Source organism: Cantharellus anzutake, assembly GCF_015039405.1.
Source record: "Cantharellus anzutake strain C23 chromosome Unknown EI90scaffold_16, whole genome shotgun sequence".
NCBI classification, from domain to species: Eukaryota; Fungi; Basidiomycota; class Agaricomycetes; order Cantharellales; family Hydnaceae; genus Cantharellus; species Cantharellus anzutake.
Window position 1 is genome coordinate 1,007,744 of NW_024066966.1, and position 17,816 is coordinate 1,025,559.

The 17,816-nt window shown below is 48.5% G+C and overlaps 9 protein-coding genes across 9 annotated transcripts; 3 read left to right on the forward strand and 6 right to left on the reverse strand.

The window, feature by feature from the left end:
• Positions 1 to 147: 147 nt before the first annotated feature.
• Positions 148 to 1,421, reverse strand: EI90DRAFT_524909 (RNA polymerase II transcription factor SIII subunit A-domain-containing protein). Its single transcript, XM_039067733.1, has 6 exons — positions 1,344 to 1,421; positions 1,183 to 1,270; positions 1,105 to 1,117; positions 959 to 1,047; positions 750 to 900; positions 148 to 698 (listed from the first exon to the last, which is right to left on the reverse strand). Exons 2-6 carry the CDS (start codon positions 1,258 to 1,260, stop codon positions 244 to 246), a joined length of 786 nt encoding a protein of 261 aa, XP_038917962.1. The 5' UTR covers positions 1,261 to 1,270; positions 1,344 to 1,421; the 3' UTR covers positions 148 to 243.
• Positions 1,422 to 1,455: 34 nt separating this feature from the next.
• EI90DRAFT_3145106 (uncharacterized protein) lies at positions 1,456 to 2,107 on the forward strand (the record flags this gene model as incomplete). Its single annotated transcript, XM_039065237.1, has 4 exons — positions 1,456 to 1,553; positions 1,608 to 1,770; positions 1,822 to 1,933; positions 1,986 to 2,107. 4 exons carry the CDS (start codon positions 1,456 to 1,458, stop codon positions 2,105 to 2,107), a joined length of 495 nt encoding a protein of 164 aa, XP_038917963.1.
• On the reverse strand, positions 2,087 to 4,177 carry EI90DRAFT_3280312 (phosphoribosyltransferase-like protein; the record flags this gene model as incomplete). Its single annotated transcript, XM_039066754.1, has 8 exons — positions 2,087 to 2,629; positions 2,678 to 2,777; positions 2,827 to 3,025; positions 3,086 to 3,309; positions 3,366 to 3,457; positions 3,478 to 3,743; positions 3,808 to 3,893; positions 3,952 to 4,177. 8 exons carry the CDS (start codon positions 4,175 to 4,177, stop codon positions 2,197 to 2,199), a joined length of 1,626 nt encoding a protein of 541 aa, XP_038917964.1. The 3' UTR covers positions 2,087 to 2,196.
• A 334-nt stretch (positions 4,178 to 4,511) lies between these two features.
• Positions 4,512 to 5,886, forward strand: EI90DRAFT_3121551 (uncharacterized protein; the record flags this gene model as incomplete). Its single annotated transcript, XM_039063412.1, has 2 exons — positions 4,512 to 5,613; positions 5,675 to 5,886. The coding sequence occupies 2 exons, from the start codon at positions 4,512 to 4,514 to the stop codon at positions 5,884 to 5,886; spliced, it is 1,314 nt and encodes a 437-aa protein (XP_038917965.1).
• EI90DRAFT_3051508 (uncharacterized protein) lies at positions 5,740 to 6,947 on the reverse strand. The gene is made up of 2 exons (XM_039059848.1): positions 6,341 to 6,947; positions 5,740 to 6,293 (listed from the first exon to the last, which is right to left on the reverse strand). Exons 1-2 carry the CDS (start codon positions 6,762 to 6,764, stop codon positions 6,142 to 6,144), a joined length of 576 nt encoding a protein of 191 aa, XP_038917966.1. The 5' UTR covers positions 6,765 to 6,947; the 3' UTR covers positions 5,740 to 6,141.
• On the reverse strand, positions 6,582 to 7,965 carry EI90DRAFT_525251 (uncharacterized protein). The gene is made up of 4 exons (XM_039067734.1): positions 7,720 to 7,965; positions 7,247 to 7,573; positions 7,047 to 7,178; positions 6,582 to 6,958 (listed from the first exon to the last, which is right to left on the reverse strand). Exons 1-4 carry the CDS (start codon positions 7,801 to 7,803, stop codon positions 6,857 to 6,859), a joined length of 645 nt encoding a protein of 214 aa, XP_038917967.1. The 5' UTR covers positions 7,804 to 7,965; the 3' UTR covers positions 6,582 to 6,856.
• Positions 7,966 to 8,455: 490 nt separating this feature from the next.
• EI90DRAFT_525283 (ERV/ALR sulfhydryl oxidase domain-containing protein) lies at positions 8,456 to 9,395 on the forward strand. The gene is made up of 4 exons (XM_039067735.1): positions 8,456 to 8,628; positions 8,696 to 8,815; positions 8,910 to 8,938; positions 9,059 to 9,395. The coding sequence occupies exons 1-4, from the start codon at positions 8,587 to 8,589 to the stop codon at positions 9,351 to 9,353; spliced, it is 486 nt and encodes a 161-aa protein (XP_038917968.1). The 5' UTR covers positions 8,456 to 8,586; the 3' UTR covers positions 9,354 to 9,395.
• Positions 9,396 to 10,489: 1,094 nt separating this feature from the next.
• On the reverse strand, positions 10,490 to 11,993 carry EI90DRAFT_3121554 (uncharacterized protein; the record flags this gene model as incomplete). Its single annotated transcript, XM_039063413.1, has 4 exons — positions 10,490 to 11,071; positions 11,184 to 11,737; positions 11,791 to 11,838; positions 11,903 to 11,993. The coding sequence occupies 4 exons, from the start codon at positions 11,991 to 11,993 to the stop codon at positions 10,490 to 10,492; spliced, it is 1,275 nt and encodes a 424-aa protein (XP_038917969.1).
• Positions 11,994 to 15,167: 3,174 nt separating this feature from the next.
• On the reverse strand, positions 15,168 to 16,930 carry EI90DRAFT_3051523 (uncharacterized protein). Its single transcript, XM_039059849.1, has 5 exons — positions 16,893 to 16,930; positions 16,515 to 16,838; positions 16,099 to 16,392; positions 15,788 to 15,984; positions 15,168 to 15,690 (listed from the first exon to the last, which is right to left on the reverse strand). Exons 2-5 carry the CDS (start codon positions 16,746 to 16,748, stop codon positions 15,525 to 15,527), a joined length of 891 nt encoding a protein of 296 aa, XP_038917970.1. The 5' UTR covers positions 16,749 to 16,838; positions 16,893 to 16,930; the 3' UTR covers positions 15,168 to 15,524.
• Between the last annotated feature and the right edge of the window lie 886 nt (positions 16,931 to 17,816).

Consider the following 17,816-nt stretch of genomic DNA (forward strand, 5'->3'; position numbering starts at 1 on the left):
CATGGAAGCACGGTGCTGCAGTGCAATTAGTGAATGCTGTGTGATACAACAATGACAAAGAACATTGGGACAATGACAATAAAAGTTGTCCGTAAGTAGTGCAAATGATATGAAGTGAAATGTATACAGTACGGTGAAAGAGATTGTAAGGCGTGACAAACAGTTAACAGTCTTGAGAGCATTACAGTATTAATCCACAAACAAGAGAGCGAGTGGGGAAGTGAATGAGTGAACAATAATGCCTCAGCGGGCACGCGATGGAAGCTGTGAAAGGGTCCTATGCTTTGGCATAAATAAGGGGCTCTGAATGGGCGGCGAATGCTGGACACGCAATGGCCTCGAAAGCTGCGGAGATGGACACGATGACTCGGTGTCGCATTGATTAGCGGCGCTTGAGTGAGAAGAACCTTGCGTTGGTGATGAAGGACCCATAGGCGGGCTCTTAGGTCCTGAAGTTGTGACAACGACACCCGTATTCGAGGCAGGGGGCAACAGAGGACGGCTCTTGAGGGAAACAGTGTTGGTTTGATGCGGAGCCTTGGTAAGGTTGTTAACGCCTGGCGCCAATAAACGTCCTAGCGGTCTGACATGTCGGCCCAATGCGACAGGTCTAGACCCTGCAGCATAGACCCCTGCTTGGCGAGCTGTCTCAGAACGGGCTTTTTCAAAAAGGGTCTTGGGAGTTGAGCTCTTCCCCCCTGCAGACAACCTGTTTAGCGCTAGTATAATACAAAATGACTAATACTCACATCCATTCACTCGAAGTCGCTTCATTGGGGGAATAGATCCACCTGTAAAAACGAGACGCTTTTCTTGCTTTTGAGCCTCAAGTTCCTGGTATTTACTCCTAATACGATGGCCGGCTTCCTCCTCCAGTTTCTTCCTTCGTGCTGTTTCAACCTGACGGAAAGGAGGACGTGAGACGTTAGACACGTGGAGGAGGAACGAAGCACAGTACTATATGGAATTTGCGCCATGATTTAGGCGCCTCAAAACCAGGCTCTCTCTGGATATCGAATTGTCGAACACAGATTTCTTCCCATATTTCTACATTGTTTGCGAATTAGCGTGGCCCAGCACGGAAATTATAAGAATACAACGAACCTTGATCATCTGCCTTCAAGTGCTAAAAAGGTACAGCGTAAGGCAGCAAGAATGCATCTAAAGCGTAAGATACCTTACGGGTGAACTTCGTTCAATCTCCAGTAATTGGTCTGCTTGGCATTGCATGAGGATCGGCTTGGCCAGTCGGTAAGGCATATCCCCTAAACTGTTAATAGTTTCTACGTTAGCCATGATCGACCGCATAGCATATTCAGCAAGGGACTTCAAACGTCCCGAACGATCAGCCATGGTTGTCCACGTCTCCTTTGGTAGTCGTGACAGTCAAGATTGGTTGGGAAGGCTCGATTTAAATAATGGGGCTTTGCCGAGCTTCGGACACCGCCGCTTTCAATGTCGCTAGCTGAAGCATCGGAAGCACGAAAAGTGCGACTCATTGCCCTTCGGAACCGAAAGCTTGGCCAGGGAGAATTATCCGAAGGTGGTGAAGGGTGAGTGTTCAACTCCAAGGCCAATTTCGAATCAAACCCGGACACTCCTGTAAGAAACCGTACCTTCATCTTCAAACAGCGTAACTACGACCCTGAAACACGGACGTTACGAAAGCATGGAGCCACAGACGAGGAGAAAGATACCGTAGAGAAGGCGGTTGAGGGATTGGCTGAGAAAATTGCTGCGGAAGATGAAGAACGACGTGCGCAGGAGCTAGTTAGAGATTTCTTCAGCCTTCCCCACCGCGTTATTGATATTTTTGCTTAGGATCTATTCAACATCGCGCCCAAGAGGCCCAATTGGGATCTAAAAAGAGACATGGAGAAGAAATTGGGGAAGCTCGAACGGAAGACCCAAGAGTGCATTCACGCGTTAATCCGTACGGCGTTATTTGTTCGTTTATTCTCGTGGAATGCTGAATTTCTTTCTAGGACAACGACTTCTGACTCAAAAGGGAGTGGACCCTTCTGCAATCAATCTTTCCGCTGGAATCAGCGAGCGCCAAAAAGCTGCGGAGGACCAACTGGATGATAACGACAGTGATGAAGAATAATTATCTATCGTGCTTATAATACATGGATTATCGTACACTAATGTGATATGTAGCTTTAGGAACTTTGATTTAGGAAGGGTGGAAGCAAACTATGACACCAGGGTACGATTCACAAGTTCTTTTGTTGACGTTGCAGTCCAGCTGTTATGCAAACCGACCGTCTCGTCTGCTCCATTCACTGGTCCGTTGCAATTCGACGCTAACACGTTCGGGTCCAATTGCTGATGAGAGTGTCCGTTGGAGGTTGCAGCAACCTTCCGCTTGGCATCATCGCTTCTCAGGAGGTCGATGTGACGAAGATACTCGTCGTCGACTCCTCCGGTCACATATTCCCCAGTAAATACGGAGCAATCGAACGACCGAAGTTTGCCATTGAATTGCTGCACAGAGGCAACAAGATTTGGGAGTGACTGAAAGATGACTAAATCTGCTCCTATTGCTTCCGCGATTTGTTCTTCATTTCGGTCGTAGGCAACGAGTTCGCTGGGCGATGGCATGTCGATTCCGTAGACGTTCGAGAACCTAGCACCAGTAAGTATGTGATGTTTGGTACAAAGTGTCAGAGCCCACCTTATCGGAGGTGCGCAGGATGCGATCAGAACTTTTTTAGCACCTACGTCTCTGGCCATCTGAATGATTTCCTTCGAAGTTGTGCCTCGGACTATGGAATCTGAGAAAGAATGTTAATGGGATTTCACGACTGTCGCTGGCAATATTACCATCAACAAGGAGGACAACCTTGCCAGCGAATTCCAAGGCCATGGCATTCAACTTCCTTCGCACGTTTTTTCTGCGCGTCTGCTGCCCAGGCATTATGAATGTTCTCCCAATGTAGCGATTCTTCATAAATCCTTCCCTGTACGGTATCTTCAATTGCTGAGCAAGTTCTAACGCGGCTACCCGGCTAGTATCAGGAACCTTCGCATTCACCGTGTCAGTCTCCATGCAATTTGGATGATGTAATGGCAGTCTACATACTGGGATAACAACGTCAACCTGGATCTTCTTATCCTCAAGTACTTGCTTGACTGTGTTGGCTAGGAGCTCGCCCATTGCCATTCGACTGCGGTATACACTCACCCCATCAAGTACAGAGTCAGGACGGGCGAAGTAGACGTATTCAAATATATCGGGTGCGAATTCAGCATATGGCTTTAAATGACGTCTGGATACTCGCTCCCGAGTGATGATAATCGCTTCGCCTAAGAAGACGGGCAAATCAGCTCGTCCAATAAGGGAACTTTGTGAATGTCCGCACCTGGCCTAACATCCTCCCATTCTGCGAATCCAGAAGCATCTGCAACGACGCTTTCACTCGCGAATATGTAGTCCCGTCTGCCCAGAAGATGTCTTCGGACACCCATCCCAACAGGTCGAATTCCATTGGGTCCCTAAACGCAATCAACCCGAAGCCAGCTAGCATTGCGATGCAAGCATAAGCTCCATTGGCCTGGTCCATAAGGTCATGAATGGCTGTGAAGATATCTTCCTCATTGATACGAAACTTTCCCGTCTTTTGGAGGTTATTCGCGAAGATGTTCAGGAGCAATTCAGAATCACTATCCGTATTGATGTGACGATGGGCGTCGGCATCAAGGAATCCTTTAAGTTCCCGGGCATTGATGAGATTGCCATTCTAGACAAGTGTTGCGTCAATTTCGCGTCAGCAACGATGGGATGAGCTCAAACGTGCTCCCTACATGGGCAAAAACGATGCCATAAGGCGAATTGACATAGAACGGCTGTGCCTCGGAGTACGCAGATGAGCCAGCTGTAGGATATCTAACTGGAGTGCTGGAAGTGAGATCGAATCGGAGAGATAACGAGAGAATTTGTGTACTCACCATGACCAACACCCATGCCACCGATCAACGTCGACAAACTTTTCTGATCGAACACATCTCGCACCATCCCATTGGCCTTGCACTGATAGAATTTCCCTTTCGGTCCGCAAGTAATAACCCCACACGCATCCTGACCCCGATGCTGTAACAGGCTCAGTCCTTCGCAAATCTCGGGTGCTACGTCTTCCTCGGGGTTATGAAACAAAAGACCAAGTATCCCACACATTTCAAATACCGATCGTCGAAACCTGTCCTTGAAACGTACGTGGTGGACCCCCACTGGTGTCTTGGAAGAACTGGAGGAATGGTTAAAAATCGCTCAAACCCGAGTTCCCACGAATCGGTTCATCATCTGACTTCAAACACCAACGCGGCACTCAGACGCGTCGCTCAGCACCGCACATATGGGTCGATCGCGCTCAGTCTTGGCTATATGCATTGTGGTTTTGCTGCTAATATGGACCTGGACGCGCCATGCACCTCGCCCGCTCCACCTCCAAAATGTTCAGAGTCGACTATTGGATCTGCACACATCTCCGTTGTATCATGAGCTCTCTCAGATGGCCCAAAATGTTAGCACGCACGCTTTTGAGGTTGTGTCTAGTCGTGTCCCTTCACGTGGTCAGAACGTGATAGACCGAGAACTTGCTCTCCAACGCCGTATCAAGTGTCAACTAAAACACCATGGTCTCGAGAGGTCCTTGCTTCCGCCAGATTGTCGATCGAGCAACTTCTCGCGTTCGGAGCACAATCCGGAGATCTCAGGGGACTCGCCGTGCCCTTACCTTTATGGAAAGACTCTTCTACTGCTTGGCGATCGATCGCAGCATGCGCTTCACGATTTGTTGTTAGATCACTACCCCATCCCTGGCGATCCAGAGAACACTAACTGCCCTGGTGCAGACTTCTGCAATTGGCACGCAATATGTCCGCGCGTCTCTTCCCTCAGTAATGGTCCCTTTGGGTCTGCGGAGCGACTTGCCGCAAAACTCGATTCTAACAGGAAAAAACAGTTGCCCCCTGATAGGCAGAATGTCTCCATTCTTCGCTATGTTCGTACATATCTCCTTTTCCCAACGGGAAGTCGTAAACACAAGCGTCACAACGAGCCACACGTTTCTCGTATCACAGGTGTCCGCGAATCAGAGAGCTATTGGGTATCTTCCGTTCGAGGTGCAGATGTGATTCTTTTATCCAAAGCCCCAGTCCTTGCACCTTCATGGAGCTATGGAAAGGAACGGGGGAAACAAGCATCCACTGATCCAAGACCTTTCCGTCTCCGTCCTCCTCAAACTGGAGATTGGGAGCTAGAGAATGTTCATTACTTTAAAGACATCGTGCCCTTAGTGTCCTTCGACTCTGTTGTTAACAGTGCACTTGACGTTTCTGCTGGAGAAATTCTCTACTCTGCTGTTCGCGCCACTGTGGATGTCTGGGTTCCGACGCTGGTCTCTACACTCATTTCTATCCTGTCTGATTCTGGCATGCGTTCAAAGAGGTTCATATGGAGGGGCGAATGGAGTGCGTTAAGGAAATGCGGGACGGAACATCTATCTGTTCGATTTCCATCCGCGTTGGATACTTTGCTTGGCTTCCAGATGCATCCTTATTACTTGAACCAGCCGGTCAAGGATCCTTGGTTCTCTTTCCACAACTCTCAAGGTAAGATTGACTCTTGTTTTACCAGTAGTGGCTCAAATTGATACGAATTCCGATTGTTAAGTGGTATTCCAGTCCCTTATACTCAGCTACCTCCTTCCCCGGCTCGGGATATCCTACCTCCCCTTCTATGACCTCAAGCTCTCTCCAGCGCCTGAATGTCCATCCGCTGACGAAGCTTACCTCAAATCAAATACGCATCTATTTCAAGTGCAACTTCCGGAAGAAATCGGGAAAACATTTATCGATACATTAGAAATCGCACTTGAGTATTAGCGTACAAGATGAACATGAACTGTTGATGGTCTGGGTATATGAGGGGCAGCTGGAAGGCGCGAATCATGGTATGTGGGGAGATGGTAATAGCGGAGAGGAAGCAACGCTCCGCCAGCGGCAGCAATCACAACAATAACTACACGAACAACAAACAAGCTTGATCATACGTATACAACAGATTTTTGATATTTTCAATCAGCACGCATAGATGTGGTACACTTAATTATCATCAGGTCGGGCTTTACTCATCGATGATCACGCTGCGACCCATTCAGCATTATCATGAAGGCGTGTGTAAGACCTCGTCTTGTGCCTCCATTGCCCACATATATTATGGAAAGTCGCTCTCCTTAAGGTAGGTACTGACTTGCATGTGTCGAAGAGGAGTGCATGAAAGTCATCGTCATCTGAGGCCCACATTCGAGGTGTTCGAGCCGGCGGAACATGGGATAACCCGGTGTTGATGGACTCAAATATGATGTATCATGGTAGGATGATGGAGAAATGAATGGAACCTGGGGCGAGATAGATATAGTGAACTGCATCGCATGCCGTTGTTGCTGATGCTGTGATGTGGGACTCTGACTGAGATTTGGGGTATGGGATGAAGGTGGGGATCCGGCGGATGAAGCGGGGGCTGATGGTGGAGCGGAGGGATTTCCGCTTGAGCCCGCAGCCTCAATGTGACCGGAGACCCAACCCGAACTAGAACTCACTATCCCCATCGTTGCCCCAGGCCGCCATAACAGATGGATATCATTCACTTCGAGATGAAATCTGGGATCCAGTGCAGTGGTGGGGATGTTCGGCAAACCCCCGGTAAACGAATTCCCGATCCCTGACAAAGCTTGTACGATTCTCCGATGATGGTGGTGCATACTGAGCCTTAACGATCTCGCGCCCCTGACTCCCTTCAAAACGGTCACAATGGAATCTAAAGCCCTCTCGCATGCAGGATCGCCATCGGTTCCTAACGACGATCCGATCTCGATTCCGAGGTCTTGTACGAACGCCGTCCGACCACGGGCGAGAATGACAGAAGTGGCGGCGTCGACGTAAGAACAAGCTTCAGCTGAAGTTACAAGCGCCCAACGATCGACGACGATGGTGAAAGATTTCCATAGCCGGCGGGATGCTTCCAAGTTGAATTCTTTACTTACGCAGCTGACGGTCCTCAGTGAATCGAAATCGAGGTGATGGATGAAGAGCCTCCAAACGTCGTATGGGAGTCGCATCTGTGAGGCTCGTGTGGCCGAGGCATAGCTCGGTGTACTGTGGTCATGTTTTGTAATCTGGTGCGTTCGGACACCGGTCTGTGAGCGAAAAGAATGGGACGGACACCTGCGTGTATGCTACATACCATGGGGGCACTGAGTTCCAAAAGATCCTCAGACGACGAGGATGGGGACGAGCCATAGACCGAGTGACTCCTAGCCCAGGCATATGCACTTCTCTGAGCTGGAAGCGCTCGCCGTTGACGGAACCAGTGGTCCAAAGCGTAAAATGGTACAGAGGAGGACGACATGACGATTAGGCGTGGCGCGATGTGGAGCAGCAATCTAGGATTACGATAATGGATGAGTAGACTTGATGAGATTATAAGCTGTGGATGTTCGGATTCGACGGGTGGGCGCGGATCATCTTCTTGAGATAGCTTGTGGCTGGGAGATGGGCGTCTGGGAACCGACTGATGTGGACGTGGACAGGAGTCAGTTCATGATCCAAGCATGAGAAGCATGCATGAGAAATGATATTTAACGGTGCAACTCAAGACGTTCTCATATTTGGGAAAAGTGAATAGATTGGAAAAGGGACCCCGTGATACCTATCCACCTTGTGGAGGCTATTAGCAAAGGGAAATAACGAAAAGGAGATGAGTGTTTGAGAACAGTTTCGTCGTTCTCCTCGACACCGCATATATTGTTGGTTTTCTCAGAGGGTCACATGCTCTTCGCCGGCGATCAACATCCACGATTCGTGCGACCACCTGGGCAGCACCGGCACATCCGTCAAGGTTTTTCCTTATAGCCCGGGGCGAATTAGCTCGCCCCAAACACCCTGATCACAAAGATTCAGACTTTATCCGGAACTTCCTGGACGAATCATGCTCCGTGGTCGAGCGATCAAACTATCGCTATTCTCCATATTCCTTACCTTTGTGAGCGCCATATTGAACGAGCCAACATAGTCTAGCCGGATGTCCTGAGAACGTGCATGTCCTATTCAACTAGTTATTCGTCTTCACGCTCTTCCGTTATGTTCCAACTCGTGAATACTATCTTGATCCATGGACAGGAGAAAAGTTTGGTCAAAGAGGCGTGGACGAAGCTGCATCAGACCCATTATACAGAGCAACCGTCCACAAGCAGAACTGGGGAGGACTGAACAGATTGATAAATCCAACTTCAAACCTAGCGTCGTTACGGGGAAAGTCATCATGGCTGAGTTAGGGAACGCCACTGCCAAGTACGTCTGAACTTAGGATGGGATTTTTTTCTCTTTCTATCTAACGTGCCAGATAATGACCCGTGCTGACGCGATTTCATTCTTCCTGCATCTTCTCACATCTGACGCTCCACGAAAATGATCAAGGGCGGAGCTGGGTCGGGCGACTTGGAGACTCTTGTTGGTGCATTACCTCTCACCTAATTTCTGTGAATCTGACCAACATGAACTTCCGCGACGCTTTCCATCACGAATATGAACTCATCTAGGCATACCATGACATTAAGATACCCCGAGGTACGCATGAACTCAATCTTACGCATTGATTACGTATTCTGTTTTCTGACTGAATCATTTGTGATAGCACCCAACCCACGACGAGCGTGAGGCTTTGAAGAACTACTTCTATCTAACTTCAAGATTGTACCCTTGTGGCGAATGTGCCTCACATTTCCAAAAATTACTCAAAGAATATCCTCCCCAAGTAAGCGAGAACTGTCAATTATGGTTTGAATCTACATTCCTGTCTTGCTCCCACTCGCTGCTGAACGCGGAACTTACAAACATCGCCTCATAAGACAGCCACCCGTAAAACGGCTTCATTGTGGTATGTGTCTTCCGCCTTCACCAATCCCTGTCGACAACGCCGCTCCCGTCACCTTCCGTATCCAGATTGTTTGCAAGGAGACTTATCTGCTCTCCCTTCTCTGGGCTTCCACCCAAACAGGTTATGCCATATCCACAACCTTGTTAACATTCGTCTAAAAAAACCCGAATTTGACTGTGGGAAGCTCGATACGACATACGATTGCGGTTGTGGACCTAACAACACAACATCGTCCCACCTGTCTTCTACTTCCAATTCTAACTCTGCCCCCACCACCATCCCCAAATTGGATACAAAGGACGTAAAGGTTGAGGACGAGTCGTCCCCAAGGGGTGAGCCAGTGAAGAAGGATGAGATTACGGGGGTGGACATGATTCGAGGGGGTGTACGAAAACGAGAGCAAGATGGACAATGAACAACAGTTACGAAAACGATCCTTCCTAGGAGAAGATTGGTAACGTGTAGTCGTGCCAAATCTTCGGCTCTGGGGCCACAATGTTTATTTTTTTTTTACCTCGGGAATGATCGTTTTGGATTCCCTGTCACGAAAACGAATCGCAATTCTTACTTCCCCCCCCACCCCCACCCACATCAGGTCAGCTGGCCAGTTGAATTTCCAGTTTTCATGGACAACTGACTGCTCTGAATGAAATGAGGCTCCAGTGTTCAGCATAAGCGTCTATGCTCTGTTTTCCGTCGGACTAACGAGGTTCGGGGAGTTGGAATGTGTATCGGATTTAACACCCCCCATGATGATCCCATCGATTCAACGCCATGGGGTAAACGATAGCGCTACTTCTCATGTTGATGATCCTGGATATCCTGGCATGTATGGCGGATATAGCAGCACTTAGCAATCGTGTCCGAGCAACTACAGCCGTCAAAATCACTCCTCTACTACTATTTCCATGAGCTGATAAGCCCATCAATCCTACCAAGCCTCTGCGATGGAAGCTCTAAGTAAGGTGGAGTTCGGTCAGGTATGTTCCTGCGATAATCACTAAGCTAGCTAGCACGTCGCAAGCTATCGTACATAACAATGAGTTGTTAGCAAGAGTCATAACAATCGATCAGAGTCTCGATCAACTTATTTCATTCACTTCAGGAGCATAGATGATAGAACAGAATGCGCGTTTATGTTAAAATGTTGGGGTTCGAGGAGTTGGAACGTGTTACATATCGGATTTGCACAAAGCATGCAGCTCAAGTGAAATAGGGCAATACATAATCTGATATGAAATGTTATTGGTCGATTGGCGATTCACACATACGCAGACGTTGTATATTCCATGTAGTTGTGTAATCAAAACGCACGTACGGAGAAAAGGGGGGAGGGAGGGATTAGAAACAAGGAAAGGGATGATGAATGAAACAAGACAATCTAATTCCATCCAGTTCTAAGACCGAATCCATAGCAGAGAGATGAGCTTAAACCAAAATCAAGCAGGAGCAGAACGTGAGACAGCGACGATGATGATGGCGAGCATCGATAACAAAGAATCAGAACGTTGAAAAAAAAAAGAAAAAAAGAAAAAAAGGATCGTCCCGAAATCACCCAACGAGGGAAACCGACACGGGACCTTTTGTTTTCGCAATCGTCGCCAATCTCAGCAACCCCGCTGAGCCTGGACCTACTACGCCTAAGCCTGTTGCTGGTGCACTCGCGCTCTCCGTCCCCTTAGCGTCGCCAATAGCGTTAGCAGCAGCAGCAACAGCAGCAACAGCACTTTTTTGCTGCGGCTGCTGCTGCTGCTGTTCCTTCTTCTTCCCTCGAATATACCCAAACCCTACAATCAAACCCTCCAAAACGATCTCCAAAATAAACAACCCAATCGTTCCCAAGAATACTGGCAACACCATAATGAACACTGCGACTCCGAAGATACACAAAACGAACCCGGTCCATTCGCCCACGGCCGCGATCGCGATCGCCAAGATGGTCCATTTCAAGATTTGGGTCAAGCTGGTTTCGGTCAAGGTGTAACTGGGGGAGAGAAACGTTCGGAGGACGTTGATCGGGAAAGATATCAAGGTGGAGAAATGTTTGATGAATTGTTTCGCGAACGTTATGAACTTTACGATATTTTGTTGGAGGGAGAGAAGGGCTTGAGGACCTGAGAGGACGCCGTTGAGCTGAGAGGGAGGGAGGGAGGGTGCGCACGCGATATCGATTCAGTGGGATTGCGAGAAGAGAAGAGAGGCCAACGTCAGGTCTAAGAAATGGAAGAGTCAAAAAGTTACGTACGAGATCTGATCCTGGTAGGCCAGGTAAGCCGGGAAGCCCAGGAAGTCCAGGAAGCCCAGAGGTTCCAGGCAGTCCGGGAAGTCCAGGCAATCCAGAAACACCAGGAACACTGGGTAAACCAGGTAAACCAGAGACGCTGGGTAAACCTGAAACACCAGGTAGCGCTGAAACAGCACCCCCGACACCTGCTGCTACGCTACCCAAGGTTGATAATCCAGGCAATCCGCCGGTCAAAGGCAACTTCTTTACATCGCCTTCGCTAACACCTGCTGGCGGGTCGACCTTCTTCGTGCTACCAGAAACACCAGGTAGTGCCGAAACAGCGCCCCCAACACCGGCTACCACACTACCCAAGACTGGCAGTCCAGGCAACCCGCCAGTCAAAGACGACTTCTCCTTTAACCCATTCACACCATCGGCCGTCACGACGGGTATTTGAGTAGCAGATGCCAATGCTGTATGTGCGGATTCGGGCAGACCGTTCAAATTACCGGTAGCAGGGTCTTGAAGTGCTCCGGTGATGGGGTTTGCGGGGAGTGCAGGGGCAGGTGCTGCTGTAAGGAGATGTGAACCGGAGATCAGCGTCCGACGATAAGAAGGGACAAACATTGGGTGTTAGAGTCAGCTTTGGGAGCGGTTCCGTTGCCAGTCACAGCTATATATCACACCCGTCGATTAGAAATCCGGTACCCAAAAGGACTGATCACTGTGGTTGTTACCTGCAAGAGGATTGGCAAGGACACCTCCCAGAGGTGTCTGCAGTACCTGAGGAACAGTGGTAGGTATCTGAGGGATGCTGAAGAGAGACATTTGTCCCTCCAAGTAAAAGCGGGGCAAGATAAGTTGAACGAGTGTGAGGGTGCCCAACTACTTATATGTATGAAAACGACTCAGAATGTGACAGAATAAGATCTGTGGAAGATTTCGTGTGATAACTCCGTCCGCGCAGGGTCTACTCTAACGTCAAACACAACTGCACGTGTTACATACTAAATTCTTAATATTATGTGATTGATCTTCAAGCGCCCGTGCCTGGTGGGAGGATCAGGACAGCAAAAATCCCGTTCATTGACTTTCCGCATTCGCAAGTGCTCACAAATCGAAATGTCAAAACGGATATTAACGCCCTACAAAATCTTATGTAATCGACAGGAAATTGCATCTGCACGTTAGTTAGTGATTTATGCATATCGTCATGACTACTGACATAGATCAAATTTGCACGAGACTAACCCGAAGCATCAACAGGATCCCGGACTATCGGGGCCGAATCTTTTCCTGCGCTAGAGAGATGCACCTAGGGCCGAAGAACTACATAGGCAGAGTTAAGCCCACGGCTCCGAAAATCCTGATGTTATGTTAATCACGGCAATTGCCGCACAGGTGAACTAATATTGGACGGCCAAGTTAGCCCAAGTAAAGAGGGGACACCAAATTCCCTGAGGATGAGGAGGATGAGGCTACATCTTCTAAGGCTCGAGTAGCCAAAAAGATGAACTTCAACCCAACCTTATCGTACATGATGGATCCTTCAAGGAAGAACTCATTTTGGGCACTTCTGATGTTCCCTCCATCTTTGTCTTCTCTTCACTTTCCTGATTCGTTAGCTCCAACTCGTCTTCCGTCTTCTTCAACTTCTCCTTGATCTCCACTTGTTCTTCACTGAGCCTGCTTCATCTTATCCAATTCCCTCTTACATAACTTCGTCATCCTTCTTGCACTGAATGTCTTCCTGGACAACTTCAATGAAAGTTCGCTCATCTCTGGGATCATCATCTTCGGGGGGTGGTCAGCTAATCCAGTGACTCTGATGTTCCCTTCAGCGCCTCCTTGACTTCGATTACCACTGTCTTATCCTGAATAGACGTTTTCTTGTCTTGGGCGCTAACTTGGCCTGCCGAGGCCTTCAGAGCTGCTTTTCCAACCTGGTCCTTTGGGAACATTCTTGGGCAGGGCTGAGTACTTGCGAGGGGAGCTGGGCCCTGGGTAAGGTGGAGTCTTAACTCTCGTTTGGCTCTTTCCTGTGCCACTGCAGCTCCACCTCCCTCGCCAGATATCTGTCCCTGACCATTCTCTTGGTTCCTGTGGCCATGTTGGCTCTCTGCGCCTCTGTGCACCATGTTACACTCGTAGGTAAAAACAAACTTCCATTTGAAATGCCTCAATTTCAATACTATTACTAGTTTAAGCGCCTCTAGCTGTTCTTTCCTTGCAGGTATCACTTCGACCACGGGCTCTCTCAGTTCCAAAATGATCTTCTCCTCCTTCCCGCTTTAGTCCAGACCAACAGCACTACGCACCCTCGGAGATTTTGCCCATTGTTGCGTGTCCGGAATAAGAATGTTCATCGAGAACTGGATGACCTGTCTGACTTGTGATGACTCTTGAGAGAGGAAGAATTTCGTGACGTATTGGTGCTGACCAAAGGATCAAAAGGTATCAGTCACAAGAGTGAGCGATCGATCGCTGATGGCAGTGGTGGTGCCGGTAAAATCGGAAATCACATTCGTTTTCTTCTGCTGCGTTTCCCGCAGTCAGTAGGCAAAGATCTCTTCGTTAGCTTCAATATTTGGAGCGCTGCCTGAACTCGTCCGTTGCGTAATTTGCGCTGTGCACCGGAGTCAACGGAAGGCTAGTGGGGCCCCTTGCTTGTTTGTTCCTCGATACCCTTTTCGACGATGGGCAGGAACATTCTTAGCGATCGCGCATCTGATCAACTCACCTCCAATTGATCGGTTCTCCTCAGCCTTCCAACGAACGCAGGAGTTTCGCTTTACGACGGCACCCCCACTAGGCACCCAATCGGCGGGTTTCGTTCGTTAACATTCCACTACAACCGAGGGGTTGGCACCATTTGCCTGGACGTACAAAACCACCCTTTCCTCTCATGATCCTCCCGCTCCCTATCAATGCATACTATGGCTACGTCAAATACTCAAAACTTACTTTTTGACTCGCGTGCTAGCTTTCTTGTGAGCCCTTTCTGTCGATTGCGTGCCCGCTAACTGACATCTTGGAGCTCGTAGCTGAAGCTGGCCTCATGTCTTTTCTTCTTGCGTCTTCGCTCCTCGTTTACTTTCTGGTGAACCCTTGGTAGTTGAACCCGCGAGGCACATCAGGAACCGTTCCTTTGTGCAGTAATTTCGTGGACACGATGTGAGTCCCATATATATGCTGTACTGTGCAAGGCAGGCGGTTTTGAAGCCAATCGGGAATAACAGTGTGGGTACGCCAACAGCCTACGCTTATTTTCCATGGAATGCTAATGTCTAAAAAAAAGCCATCGATCACCTGGCATGGTTTAGCATGGCGATTCCAGTATTGACGATAGTTTATTCAACCTGAGAGGAGCAAAAAATTTTTGCGACGGGTTCCATCTGCTTCGTAACCGTATTCGTCTTGTCCGAGAATTGCAATTATCGATCGATCGTGAACGCCTGCGATCGACCGTTAGCTGAGGCAAATTACGGTCGTCCGGGACGCTTCAAACAATACCGAGTATCACACAAGTATCGCCAAGTTTGTCCTGCATTTTACTTAATTAACCTCACACTCGCGTTGTCTTGACTTTTTGGACTCGTTGCCTCCTCTTTCCACAAATTATTATGGATGAAAACTGACGGAAAGACAAGCTTACTTACGAGTCAAAATTCGGGTTACTTGGAACGAAACAACATGTAGTCCACAGGCATCGGAATAACACTCGGGTCCGGTCGTGCACCCACCATTATCACAGTTGAACGTCTAGTTATTCTCCACAGCCTCGTAGCTGCAAGACGGCAGAACAAAAACTATAACCTAGGTTTCACCTTGATCGGAGCTCTTTCGATTGTACTTAGTCGCTGGGTAATTGAAAAGTATCTGTGCAAATTTCGAGCGAGAAAATAGAACCGCTCCCCTCCAGCTTCCTATGCATGGAGACTTTCGATAGGGGATGGTGGCGGGGCATACCTAACCTGTCAGCACTCCGCTTATAACATGTTGCCATCATCTCACATTGTAAACCGAATGCGAGGCACATATTTCCGTAACATGGGACGAAACGCACAACGCTTCCTCAGTGAAACAATGCCATCAGCTGGAAGTCATCCCAGCATGGATAGTGTATTTATTCTGACAGGCCATGTATGTCCTCAGCGCTTTCTCTTACCTCGCGCCGGAACATTCTCGAGACGAGCGTACTTATATTGAGTCTTTGGATTCACCCCAACCTTATCAACCACTTTCTTGATCTCCAAGTCGAAGTATACTCGACGTGACTTGTAATGGAACCTCCATGAATCCCATGTATGCCGAGCTGCCCACGGAAACACGTCTGTCTATAACCCCAACCCCCAGTCGTTATATTCTCCAAGTAAAACGGAAACGGATTTTTGAACTTACCCGATCACATAATTCCTGGTAAAGACCGAAACCACATCGACCACCATAACTGGCAATTGGTACCCTCATGGCTATATAATTGATCAAATTCACGTCGTCTTCAACCGAGAATCGAGTCCTTTGTCTAAGGCAAAAAAGAGTCAACAGAAAGACGTGTCAGTTCGAATAGTGGTGCAGAATAAGACAATCAAGTGAAGATCAAAGAGGACTTCAGTACGCACGGTGCTAGACTGGCTGTGTGTTGATAAACACGATCAAGAAGGCTTCGTTCAACCCATTCAGTTTTCTCAATAAATTTGTCTGGTTCACCCCTATACTTCGACTTCATCTGCCGATATAGCTCGGAGCCCATGGATCTCGATGGTGTAACGATTACTCGTGCTTCATATTCTGTTGTTTCAGTCAGGCCACCTGCTTTCTGTGGAAAAAAAAAGGAACGATGAAAGAATCAACAAAGAGTAACTCGTGCACATCGATGAGGTTGAAGGAACGAAATACGTGGCAAGGACAGGATGGCGGTGAATTGACAAACCTCGATCTGAATGGCGAGACGTTTAGCCGTAGCTTTGTCAATAGCGGGATGAAGCCAAATTTGGACCGGTGAACCTTCATGCTGAAAGATGACTCTCGCGTGATGCATCTCCACTGGTTCTAGCATCTCCCCTGCAACGATAGACGCGCGAACGAAGGTGAAGCAGAGGACAAATCGTTTGGGCTTTTCTGGATTTGACCATTTAGACATCAAACTTCTGCCTTTGAGACTGTCTGGGTCGATGAGGACATAACCCTCTTGAGGAACGACATCAACCACCTGTCCTCCGTGTTCCTATGGTTAACGGGTGTGAGTAGGAAGGAAAGGGAAGAAGGTAAAAATAAAGATGGGACACACGCGAGGCAGAGTGGAGTCATTAGGTTGGAAGATCTAAATATGGACAAGGAAACACCCACAGTGATCAACGTCGACAACCATTGAACGAACGCCTCTCCGGTATCCCTCTGAATGAAAAACTTTACCGCGTTCCCATCCTGCGTGAAGAGGTTCGTATCCGGTCCGGTTGTCATTGAACTAGTTTGCGGAAGTAGCGATGAACGCGCCGAAGAAGCTCTCCCCGTTGCTCTCGTTCCACCGAAAACACTCGAAGAAGAGGTGCTTGCGTCTTCCCTGACAAACTCGGATGACATTCTCTGAATTGCTCGATTGGCGGATTACAAATATTGCCTATGGTGCAATCGTCAAAATATGACAAGCTATACTGTGCATGTGCGCTACGACTGCGTTCAGGATAATCAATGACAAGACAACCATGAACTTGGATCAAATCGCACCCGAGGTTGTGGCAGTTCGTTACAGCGGTAAATTCCGTTAACGGGCTGAGACTGGGGGTCAGTCGTTCAGTCCTATTAATGAACGACATAGCACCCGGCTGGGACTTGCTTTTCTATCACCACATCCCAGCGGCATCCTACTGCACAATACCTGCAAGGCCCATCGAATGGGGGATGAGTGGTATCGTATGTGAGAAGGTGCTACATATGACTAGACTCTAAAATGCGTCGTTTTCATGGATCACTTCACTCACCATCCTAAAGTCACCTTCGTTGCCACCCACTCTCTTCCACATCGGCTGCATTTTACGAGCTGCCACATGCGCTTTAGGATTACATACCTGAGAGACAGGCCACCAGACGTCAACATGCACCACTGCCTCCCAATTCCTTGGGTTCAACTGTGCCACTAATCCCGTCGTCGTGTAATGTTCCCGAGTGCTCTACAACCCTTGAAAGCCGACTTTATTTCCGCCCACTGTCTCTTTCCAACAAGACCAGGGGCCGCGAGATTCTAGTACACATGCCGCATTTGAGTGCTGCCTCACCTCCATCATTTCCTTATGAACTGACTAATGTTGGGTATTAATTCGGCGACGGTTCACTTATACGCTCAATCCGGCCACCTTCCTACACACCCGCCGCTGTGCAGAGAGGCGCGTTGCTGGTTTGGTTGCCGCACTTATACTACTGAATCTCGTCATCCCTTTCCCCTATGCCCAGCCTTTACATGACAATCCACGCTCTGTTGGATTTTAGGCGATGTGTCGCTTTGTTGGTCCGGCTCCATATGTGGGCTCAAAATTCATTCATTTGGCGACGAGAATTTTCTTCTCTAACAGATATCTAACAATTAAATGTATACGACTTGGCCGAATTTGTTTTCTCTGCCGGCTCTGCCAAATCCTGGCTACTAGCAGTCAA